Source organism: Plectropomus leopardus, chromosome 6 (assembly GCF_008729295.1).
Source record: "Plectropomus leopardus isolate mb chromosome 6, YSFRI_Pleo_2.0, whole genome shotgun sequence".
Taxonomy (NCBI): domain Eukaryota; kingdom Metazoa; phylum Chordata; class Actinopteri; order Perciformes; family Serranidae; genus Plectropomus; species Plectropomus leopardus.
In genome coordinates this window covers 30,052,830-30,065,052 of record NC_056468.1, presented here as the reverse complement: position 1 = coordinate 30,065,052, position 12,223 = coordinate 30,052,830, and the positions used below count along the sequence as shown (strand labels likewise).

The window sequence follows — 12,223 nt, the reverse complement described above, 5'->3', positions numbered from 1 at the left end:
CACTACCATGTAGCATAACATAAAAATAAGAAGTTCTCTGTCCACACAATATATTAAACAGATATTGAGAAAGGAGGCCTTCTTTAAAGAGTCTTAGAAATGCTGACAGTCACAGTTTAAAATTTGTGGATAGGCAGCAGATCAAAGGTGTTTGTAAGGTTTTGGGAGTGTTGTAGGTTGCTCACTTTCATAACAATGAAATGCATTATTCCATCACTGTTTATGAAGAAGCGCTCACCTCGTAACCCGATATGCCCGGGTCTCCTTGTTGGCCCATTCTCCCCGGAGCGCCCTGGGGAAATAAATATATTTAGTCAACATCCACCAACAATCACCCAAGTCCATCAAACAACCTCAGGATGTCTTACCACTGGCCCGATGGTTCCTCTCGTGCCTTTCTGTCCAACAAACCCCTCGTCTCCCCGCTCGCCGACTGTCCCAGTCTCACCCAGATGACCTTGGTGACCCTTGCTCCCCTGGAGAGAGTCCATCAATGAGCAGGCATGCAGTGAGAGTACAAAATTGCCCGAGCAGTTGTGCGGGTAGTTTGACAATTCAAACATTTAATACTGAAAGTCTATTTGTCGAGCACCTCCACTGTCATGCTTAAGGAGGTCACTGACCTATTACTGTTTGTTTACCCCTAAAGCAGAGAACTATACAGCCCTTCCGTAAAAGAGAGAAAAATTGACCGACATTCAAGAATGAAAGGTGTATTTAAGCCCCAAGCAAGTGGACTGACCAACCTTTTCTCCTGGTTTTCCTCTTTCACCAATTTTGCCAGGTTTACCCTCCTGACCCTGGTGGGAGAAAATCGAACAGTGTTGTAAGTGGACAAAAAGAGCTGTCTGTTCATGGGAATTGAATGAAATTTGGAGTTAGAGCTGTTGAGACACTCACTCTTACTCCCGGCAGTCCAGGAAGTCCAGGGGGTCCTTCCTTTCCTTTCAAACCGATTTCACCCCTGTCTCCTTTTGCTCCTTCTTGACCAGCATCCCCTTTGTCGCCCTGAGAGGAGCAGTACAAGTCCAATGATGAAGGTGATGACACATTTGCGTTACCTCAGCCAGGATTTCAGCCTGTAGTAGTTTGAATTTATTTGAATAAAATATTCAGACTGGAAAAAAATATATAATTTATATCCAATAAAAACTTTTCCACAAGTTAAAAATGAATAAATAAATAAAATATAGCCATGGCTGCAGGTTTTCATGAGATTCAACATTATCAACTGACCAAATGTCTGCAGAAAGGTCACTGCAAAGCCGGGGGGGCCAGAATCACAAACGCTTGGTCGCCCATAATGTTGAATTTTAACGGTAAAACAGTCAGTAAAGCCCGATCCGATGTCTGCAGAGCTCTGTCTGTGGTGTGAAGTGTTAAGAGTCTACCAGTTTGATTCTGGAAGCACTGCATGTGATAAATAAAACCATATTTATTCTGTATTCATGTGCCAAAGACGTGAGACCAGCACAGGGGAGATCTGAGCTCTACAGTTCGCTCTACATGAACATCTTACAGCATTATGAGCAAGCTACAGTTTCTACACTGGCAGCTTAGGCATGTAAACAGAGTGTCATAGTAGTCTAGCCAGATTAAGCTATGAGTAACTTATTAGGGAAACACCAAAGGTTGTAATTTGGATATTTAATTTCAATTTTATTTATAAAGTCCAATATCACAAATCACAATTTGCCACTGCGGGCTCTACAGCGTACAACATCCCTCCGTTCTTGGACTCTCACAGCAAATAAGGAAAAGTTCCCCCTGAAAAAAATCTTTAAAAGGGAAAAATGGTAGAAACCTACAAAAGAAAAATGTCACAGTGACTCTGCATGTTCGAGGTGTACTGCTTGTTGCCTGAAATTAAGGCTCAACTGCACATCTGATGCTACATTATCAGAATTAATCACGAGGACTTCAGTTTTGCAATTGTACTGAACGGCACTGTTGACCAACCAAACCTCTATAACAAATAATACGTTTTCTATGACGGGAGTTCAAAAAGTAATGCCCCCAACTCAACTGCAAGCGGATACTTTTTTCAAACTTGTATACATTTGGCACACTGTGAAAAAATGTGTTACTTTCAGGAATTTCAGTCCCGCGGCAAAGTTCAACATGGCCACTGCTCCTGAGGTTCGTTAGAAGCAAAGAGCTGTTATATAATTCCTTGTTGCAGAGGGAGAAATTCCAATAAACATCCACAAAAGACTGAAAAATGTGCACAAGGGCGAGGATAGCTGTCACAAATTTGCTTCGTAATCATCCAGCTGAGTTTTACAATGCTGGGATACAAGCTTTCATTGAACGATGACTCTTCACAGAAAGGTTGGGGTCAATCTGGTGGTGTTCAAGGAGCTGACAGCAGGAGTCAACCCGGGCAGTCTTGTGGTCCCCCCTCTTGTGGTCGGCTGGTTATGATGCCAATTTTTGACGCCTGTCCTCATCCTTGTACACATTTTTCTCTCTTTTGTGGATGTTTAAAGGGGTTTTCTCCCTCTGCAACGAGGAATTCTACGACAGCGCTTTGCTTTCGACAGACCTCAAGAGCAGCATGTTGAACCTTGCTGTGGGACGGAAATTCCTGAAAATAACAAAGGTTTTATATTAATCTCAGATATATCACAGATATATGCATAAAAGGAGCCGAAGAAGACTTTTATTTCCATATATAAACTGAGAAATACCTGTTGAAGAGGCAGAAAAAAAATCCAACCTGAATATTCTAGTGAACAGCATGAAGGTTCAAACACACTGACAAACCTGCAGTTTGATCTTCTGTGAAGATATGGTTTAAGTTTTGACTTCCCATAAAATTTTCAAGAGCGTCTGTTGTATTTAAAGTCCAAAATCCAAAAACTGTTTTCCTCTTGTTTTCTAAGCCCCTTTCGTACATGCAGTCTATCCCTGAAATGTGCAGGAGCAACAGGAACAAGGACTGATATTTAAGGAAATCTGTACTAATTTGCCACCTCGTCAACATTTCAGGGAAAATGCTGGTACCGTTTGGTTGTGAATGAAAGCAGTAAAAGTGCATTTTAAGCACCTCAGCACCGGACACAAGCAGCTCTTTGTCTTTCATGTTTCTCAATAAAAATAAGAGAAGTCTTTTGCTGTGTAAACACATTCATCCGGCCTTGAGTCATATTCTTCTGCTGAGGTTTTTGGTGATTTGAATCCATAAGTGTTGCGCTACCACCAACTGCTGGACTGTCCCTTGCTCTGTCTATTCTGGTATTGCCATGGCATGTGTAAAAACGCACAAGATGGAAATGTGCCTGAATGTAGAGCATGTTTGAATAGCAAAAATCCCCAGTGGTGCCTGAATGGTTTTCCCAGTAATTTACTGGATACTATGGTGAAAGAGGCCTTAAAGTCTTCACTTGTTCTCCCTCGTTCTCCACGCTTCCTGGTCCTCATGCTCAACCTAGCACCAAGAACAAAATATGTCTTCTCTCTGAAGCAGCTGATATTGCAGATATACAGCATATCAGGCTTTGGCTATCTGGCAAGACTCATGCTACTCTAAGAACGTCTGGAAACAAGAACTAGATATTAATTTCCCCATGTAATACGTCAATGAACCATGACAATGTGCTGATTTTTGTTCAGTTAACAGCACAGGCTGCAGATTCCTCTCGAGCTGCCGTTTTACATCCAGGAGCTGCACTGTGGCCAAGAACTCCTCAATGTAGTTTACTCTCCTGACTAACAGAAAACATCCTGCACGGCACAAAGCTGAAACAGACTCTCAGGTCGAGTCTGTTCTAATCCTGAGTGTCTCCATACTCGCATTTCACCACCTTCTCCAAGCCAAACGTTGCTTGAGGGGTCTGTCAGTGACACTTCCAACAGTGTGGCTCTGCTGAGGCCGGCTTTCTGTGCTCTCCATCTTTTATTTTTCTGTCACAAAATTTGCCAGACTTTAGAAGTCTTAAAATAGCCCTGCTATTTGTTTTCACTAAGCGTCAACACAATGCCGCTCCAACTGTACAAAGGCCAGTATCTCACAAACAATAGTCGACTGGCCCTAATTACATTAAGCTGCTACAGTAAACTGAAGAGTTCACCGAGTTCACAGACATTTAGGAATAAGCAAAGAGTTGTGTTGAAATTATGGATAACATTTTGATCAGTCGCCAAAGTCTCAAAGCAGCATTTTTCCATCTACTGTGGGCATTTACAGTGAAAGACACTAAAGTCTTTTAAAGTGGTGAATAAATCAAATTTTGAGTCATAATCTGTCTTTTATTTTTGAACTTGCCTTGGCTCCATCAGGTCCACTCAGTCCAGCCTCGCCATCAATGCCTGGCTCACCCTGATGGGCAAATCATAAAATATTTTAGTTGCAATATGGTTTATGGTAACAAGGACAGTGGTCACAGGAAGCAAAAACAGATGTGCAGCAAGCCAAAAGTTTGCAAGATTGTATTTGAGTACATGTTGAAAACAAATTAGTTTACTGTGTGTTGCAAGTGACATCTTGTCTTTTGAATATGTTTGGGGGACTTGCCAGCATAAGTCCACACTTTAGCTCATTCAAGACTTCACAGAAAGAAATCATGGGATACTCACCCTCTGGCCGATCAAACCCTGCTCCCCGATGTTACCAGACAGACCGATGTCACCCTGAGTACATAAAAAATAATTTATTAAAACTTTCTGAGACGTTTTAATACCACCTGGAACTAACTTTATGACCAATTTTACAAAATTACAAATTTAATAAACATAAAATATCAAACTGGATTAAAATACAATTTTACAATTACAATTAATACAATTCATGTGCGTTCTTTTATTCCCGAAAAATATCCCATCTTGCTCTTAAGATTGAGGCGGAAATATGATTCAATGGAGTAGAAGACGCTCCCCCCATGGCCATAATTTACTGCAGCAAAGGCTGTTGGGATGGCATCATTCAATATGGTGTTTATGATATAAAAACACAAACATAAGAACAAATCCACCAACCAAATATATCAATAATCAATTACAATGTAAATATCATATAGCAATCTTCACCTTCTCTCCGGGCTCACCAGGCAGTCCTCTCTCTCCAGCCTTCCCCGGCGGACCCTGTCATAAACAGCCGTTAGTATTTGGTGCTAATGTAAAAGTCAATGGGAGTCCTGACACCAGCTGTGTGATCAAACTCACCCTCGGCCCCATCTCCCCCAGTGGCCCAATCGTTCCTGTTGGCCCTGCTGGTCCCTGCGGCGACAACGCAGAGGCACCAATAAAAAGGTTAAGAGTACTTTCTAATCTTGGACAAATGCCTCTGACAGTGACAGTAAAGGAGGAAAAATGTGAAAAGAAATAAGAAGCAGGCAGAAAGTGTGGATTTGTAGAGATAAGTTAATCTGCAGGGCTAAGAGCCTTCAAAACACTGAGCCAAAGCTTCTGTAAGTGATGGAAACAGGCCTGCTGTTATATAGACACATTCGGGCTACAATAAAGCTGCCTCTCCAGGAAGGGGATGGTGTAAATCAAATTGTCTAAGACTTACTACCTCTCTGCCTGTGTCTGTGCGACTTGGGCAGAATGAGAGAAAGAGGATTAGGTTGTTCAGGGCTCTTTGACCAGGATATGGGTTTCTAGGAGGCACTGAATAAAAGGTGTCACCGTGAAAGGTTCATAGTAGGTGCAGCTGGAGGTCATGATGAAGTACTGTGGTTTCTGCCTATATATATTCTCTTAAAGAGATTCTATAAATTATAATTGTTTCAGATTTGAGTAAAAACTAACAGAGAGAACATTATGGGGTTCATACACATTTTTATCTGATACATTTCCATGATTTCTCCATGACTTTTTGGCAAATTTACAAAATTTACCACACATTCTCTGAAACAGCCATCGATACTCTTTATTGATTCTTTTTCATGACTTTATAAATCGCTTTTTAAAATATAAATTATTCAATAATGATGAATTCAGAACAGCATAAGAACTGAATATTTAAATATAACTTAGGGACAGTTCATTTTTTATGAGAGTGGTGGGGGTGGGGTGGGGGGGGGGGTCAAATAATTTTTTAAGCAGTGGGGAGGGACTTATTTTTTTATTTTGGCTTAGGGGAGTGGCATACAACTTTAAATAGTTCTATTTTGCATATATGTTACTGTTTTTTTAAAAGAAAAAAACAGGCACTGATTTTAAAATCAATCATTTTTCAAATTAGATTCTTCTTAAAAAAATGTTGCCTGGGGTGCCGAGTGCCTCGGCCCTTGCTGCATGCCATCCCCTCTCTCTCCCCCGTCACGCTAATATCTCTCCTATCAAATAAATACATATATACAATACATATATAAATACATATTATGTTTGATTTTACAAGTCTGCGAAACAAAATTCCATATATTTTTTTCATGACCCTACAAACCCCGACATTATTACACAGTAGGGCTTTGATAATGGAGTTGATTCTCAAATTTGGACCAGAAACAGGATACATTTATGCAGGAAAACAAACTCACTGGCTCTCCTTCAATTCCTTTGGCCCCTGGAGGTCCCGAGGGTCCTTGAACACCCTGAAAATAGAGCAGGCATTAACAACACTCACACTATTGGTATTCATACAAATGCTGAAATGCTATAGCGCCCACTACACTAAAACTGTGCCACACAAGCCTCACTTATCCACCACTGTTCCCCAAAATGAGTCCACCCCAAAAATCAAGACTGACCTAAAAGAGACCTCTGTTAGCCCCAATCACTTACTGGAAATCCCTTAGGCCCAGCTTCACCTGGCTCGCCAAGCTTTCCCTGCAGCAAAATGACACAAATGAAAAAATAAGTTCCACTCTAAGAGGTGAACAGTGACTTACACACACGGCAAGTAAATGGTGAGTTACGTAACGCAGGTTAGTTAAAGCAAGTCATGATTGTATTTTATTTCCTGTAAATGACTGTAATTATCAGCCTTAAGTCCTAGAGCTTTAAAATATGGTGAGAAATGTCAAGCACAAGCTGTGATAACCCAAGATGATTCACATTTGAGAGACTGGAATTAGCGGATGATTAAGTTATATTTTAAATATTCACTTTCACACAGTCCTTAGCAACACTGAAATTAGAGAGCAAAACTGTTTTTTGTACCTGTAAACATGTTTATTTCTGATGTAAAGTTGAGCACTTTAACATTGGGGTCTATGGGGACTAACTCGCTTCTGAAGCCGGCCTCAAGAGGCCATTAAAGGAACTGCAGTTTTTTTTTTTTGCTTTTTCACGTTGGCTTCCTTTTTTTAGCCATGGATGTTGCCACTTGGTGTGGGAGAACTCTGGTGGGTGAGGCAAAAAGGTGAATGGCCCTATCTAGAGCCAGTGTTTGGTTTGTCCACCCTGAGCTACTGTAGCAACAACATGGCAGACTCAGTGGAAGAGGACCTGCTTCTTATGTAGATACAAACGGCTCATTGTGAGGTAACAATTACAAAATAATTCTTATTTTTTAAAAACGAAGGACAACATTGTTATATATTGCATTACCTTTCTGCCAATATGTATCCCCCTAAATCTCACACACTGGACCTTTAACGACACAACGCAACAGGACACAACGCAATACGATACAATATGACATGACACGACGCGACACAATACGATACAATACAATGAGATAAGATGCTATATGATACTATACAATACAATAAGATACCATACCACACTATACCATACCAATGTTATTGGCAGTTTACACTGACATTATTTTGCATCCTCAGGCTCCGCTCAAGAAGTCCATACACAAATTTCACAAACATTCATGACGATGGAAAACATCAAATAATATCCTCAGATTCGGATCTTTATTTGCAGCACACTGATTTTGCTTTAACAACAGGATAGACTGATGCACAGATGAATGTTTTAGCCTGTTTAGTTTAAATGGAGGGACTCTGAATCATGCTGGAGGGCAGAAGTTGTTATCCCCCGTTTAATTAAGTAACCACAGTAAAATTGTACTTTGATATTAATGCATCAGTAAAATAGTCCATTTACATGATTTTTAATAGCGCTGGTAGTTTCTGTGCAGAGCAAGTACTTTTACTTTGCTACTTTGAGTACATTTTGCCGTTAATACTTGTGTACTTTTACTTAAGAAAGAATTTAAAATCAGGACTTTTACTTGTAATGTTTTTTTTTTTTTTTCATTGTGGTTTTACTACTTTTACTCAAATGATTTAAATAGCATTCAGCATAACATTTAATTATTTAAATTCATCATTTTGCACTTATTATATATATTATATGAAGCACCAAATTATAACTAAGAAGAAATACTTGCAAGATAGACACCAGCCCAGTTATACCAGTTGGATAAATGAATAAAGATGTGCATCCTACATTATCATGTACTATATGGAAGATCAAGCACATAGCTTATACCAAACAGCATGAGTGCATCTCTGTGCATGCTTTAATGAGACTGTTGTTGTACTTTTTACCAGGACGATCACACTCCATTTATCCTAGAAACTAATTCCTTGAAGACTTCAAAAGGCCAAATCTAACTAGGATTGTTCTAACACTGCTAATAATGTCATTACCGTTGCAAGCAGAGAGTAAAGAAGTCCAATTTTTCTTACCGTCTCCCCGGGGAGGCCTAATTTTCCTGGTGGACCATCAGGGCCCTGCAAAGAAAACATCCAACTCAGTTAACGGAGCACTCTGAAATCCCCCAGAGTTAAAATGTTCCTGACTGCCAAGCACCACCAGCACCATCAATATTTTAGTGCTCTTTGATTTAAGGTTCTGTTGTTAGATTTGCAGCTAACAAAGAGTGTCCTCTAAAGATTCCTCAGATGTTAAAAATAGTTAATAATTACAGTCTGCTGAACAAAGCTGCTTGTAAAAGTTCTCAGGATTTTTTTTTTTTTTTTGCTCCTTTATAGAAACTTGGGTGATTTTGTTTATCCTTGCTTTCAGTGGGACAGATTTGATGTGTGCAATTGGGAAGTTGAAGGTCAGACATTTCTTTAAGGCAGTTTAAGTAACATTATCAATAAAGAGACACAAACTGGAGCTAAATGTAAGACTTTGAAAATGTTTAAATAACTGACAACATTGACTTTCTAACCATGTGCTCACCGTTACTCCAGTGGAGCCTTTCTCCCCCACTAGGCCATCAGGACCGCTCAGACCCTGTAGAAAGAAATAAAAGTTGTCACTGATGAATAGCTTGGGAAAAGTTGGCCTTTAACAGACCTGAGGCTTACATTGTTTAACATATTAAGTCAATGAATTAAGGCAATTAATCTCCATTTTTGTCATCCCTATTTAGCGGAGCCTTGGAGGCAGCTCTCTTGATTTCATTGTGCACTGTGGTTCAGCCCACATCGGAGAGACATCATCAAAGATTGTGGCTATTTTGCAAATACTTGGCATCTGTGAATTAGCTCTGAAGCATTTCCAATCCACACTGTGTAGACTCTGTCCCCGTCTTTCCACCATCACACACAGCGGCAGCGCCCGCACACTGAGGTTATTGTAAAGACGCCTCGGGAAAAGGTCACAAATCCTGTAGCTGATTCATCCTTGCCTTTAAAACTGAACCAAACTATTCACTGTCAGAAAATGTTAAGTGTGTCTTTTGCTGGTAGTTCTTTTAAGCATGTTATATAAAAGTGATTGAAACAGAGCCAGAGCAGAATACAGCTCCTACGTACACGTATATAAGGCATTGAAATTTCCATTGCTGCTTGGAAATAAAAGACAGGTTTGTTCAGGACTGTTGTTGACAGACTGAGATGTAGTGGTGGGTAATTATGAGGGAAATCATTGTTTTTCGCCAGAATAAATATAACGAGAAAAGAATGGTAGAAACCTCAGGAGGAGCGACTGAGGAGGGATCCCTCTTCCAGGACGGACAGACGTGCAATAAAATGTCATAAAGAACAATAAAAATTACAGTAAATGACAAAATATACCGCAAGTCTAAACGGGAAAACGTATTTTTCAGACTCATGACATCGAGTCACAAAACCAGATGCTGTAAGTTAAAGTTTGGCCACTATGTAAAAATTGGTTTTAAAAGACCGGCTCAGAACTTTGGGTTTGCAAACCACTGTTATGTAACATTTGTGCTTTATTCTTTAGCAAATATGTTGAAACTTTACATGTCTTTACATTTCAACAGTGCTGTGGCTAACGTATGGTTATATTTTAGCAGATCATTTTAGACACGTTGATATGAATTAAATGTTTAATAGGTTTGTGGTTTGGAGAAACATACAATGCCAACATTTTTTCCTAATGTCTGGGTTTGACCTTTTCATGTCCTCCCCTGCCTGTTTTTCAACACCTGAAAAATCAAAATTAAATTCAGATGAATAATTCTCAAAACTGAAAATGACATTGCCGTTAATTTAATGACCCATAATATTAAGTGACATTTGAATTCTTCTTGGTAATAAGAGAGGGATCCGTCTTATTTCAAGTTATTCTCACTTGTTTTTTGGGGGGAGGAGAGAAAAATATTGAATATATGACTTATTAAGATTGACATGTAGTGAGACATAAACATCCATCCCTCCCTCTATTCTGCATTGAACCCCAACAGGCCCATTAGCTGAAAACTCAAAAAACTTTCCCCTGTGCTTTTTCTGTGCTTTTCACTGAAAAACACAGAGAAAAAAGACATATCAGAGAAATTCATAATGTGAAGATTGAAAATTTGCTTCAGTTTGTATGGGGACGCAGAAGATTCAGCTTTTAAACAAAGTGGAATGACAGGGTGACATGATGACAAGCCTGACCGATGTATGACTGAAACCTCTAGAGGTAAAATTTAAAAACTTAAGATACGAGAGCCAACAAGACGTAAAGTAGAAGTACTGGATACATCCTGCATATAGCTGTCAATACTCTCCTATGAAAAATGTGATTTACTTATTGTGTTACATATTTAACTCTCTCAGAAATACACATAGATCACTTAAAAAAAAAGTATCCTGAATAAAAGAGCCATTATCTTCTTTCCTTAAAGCAATGTCACAGTTTTAATTATAAATCTATGTGCAAAGAAAAAGGTTGTTAGTGAATTCTCCAATTTTGTTGACTGGGAATTACTTCAGATAGTGTAATAAGGAGACTGGAGTTTAATTGTGCTGGTCTTTATTCTATTTTCCAAAGCCTTGATGTAATTTTTAGCTATTACAGTTATTAAATATTACATTTGTGACTGCGTGTGATATCAGGGGAGTCCTGTAAAACCAATCAGAATGAAATGCCTTAATTATCCCACTTATTCATGTTAGATCAATTATTCATTTAGTCCAATGATCCTGCTGTGCAACCATGGGCTATTTCCCCAAAGTAGAAAATACAATTATGGAAAAGCCACCGAACGCTGGAATCATCCTGAGTTCAAGGCAGATGCAGCAAAACACACACATCTCCATGTGCAGAAACTCCAGGGTGCCTTATTGGGACGAGCTTCTTCGCATGTTAATCGTACACATGTTCACATTCATTTTGTTGTTAATATGTACAGATAGAAAGTACTTATAGGTTGTTTTTTTTTAAAGGTTGCTATGCAATCCTTGCTTTGGTGGATTTTTTTAATCATCTGTGGACGTGGATTTTACCAGTTAAGTTTAGATTTTCTCTGTTTTGTGTTGTTTCATGGTGTGTTGATTGAGGAAGACCTTCACTGTACATGTTAACTATTGTAACATTTCACAGTTCCTCCTCCATTTACTCCAAATAAAGTATATTTGCTGCTGCCGGTAATGAAGAACACATGATTTCCTCCACAGCAGAATGAAGTTTTTCAGGGTTAAGACCTACAAGCAAATATAAAACAAGACTTAGAACAGTCCACAGTCATGCCAGCAGCTACAGCTGAGGCTGATGGGAATGTCATTTGTTCTGCAGGTATTTGGCAAAGTATTGGATATTTTTCCAAAAACAGTGAAACTCTGTTCAAAATGCCATGCAAATCCATCATATAGCTGCTGAGATATTTCTGTTTGGACTAGGGATGGGCATGGGGACATGAGTACTTGATTTTGACATCAGTATTTGTTAAATGCATGGAGTAATCACGGCCAAACCTTACACATGTCAACATGAGTTTTCTATTTGTTTAAAAAGGTAAAACATCTTATTTAACAAATTTCAAACTTCACTTGTTTTTGATTATTGCCCAACTTACTGTCCTGTTCTTGCATTAGAATTTTTTCCTTTTTTTTCTACTCTATAATTATTTAATGTGAGT

General features: G+C 39.1%; 1 protein-coding gene across 1 annotated transcript in view; it reads right to left on the bottom strand.

Moving 5' to 3' along the window:
• The window catches only part of col27a1b (collagen, type XXVII, alpha 1b), a 109,884-nt gene that overhangs the window by 33,154 nt on the left and 64,507 nt on the right, over window positions 1–12,223 (bottom strand). Inside the window, exons 29-40 of the mRNA XM_042487941.1 lie at window positions 9,094–9,147; window positions 8,592–8,636; window positions 6,727–6,771; window positions 6,483–6,536; window positions 5,164–5,217; window positions 5,029–5,082; window positions 4,579–4,632; window positions 4,268–4,321; window positions 901–1,008; window positions 747–800; window positions 369–476; window positions 239–292 (exon numbers count right to left, since the gene is read on the bottom strand). Coding sequence (XP_042343875.1) covers window positions 239–292; window positions 369–476; window positions 747–800; window positions 901–1,008; window positions 4,268–4,321; window positions 4,579–4,632; window positions 5,029–5,082; window positions 5,164–5,217; window positions 6,483–6,536; window positions 6,727–6,771; window positions 8,592–8,636; window positions 9,094–9,147 — 738 coding nt within the window. The remainder of the gene's footprint in view (window positions 1–238; window positions 293–368; window positions 477–746; window positions 801–900; window positions 1,009–4,267; window positions 4,322–4,578; window positions 4,633–5,028; window positions 5,083–5,163; window positions 5,218–6,482; window positions 6,537–6,726; window positions 6,772–8,591; window positions 8,637–9,093; window positions 9,148–12,223) is intronic.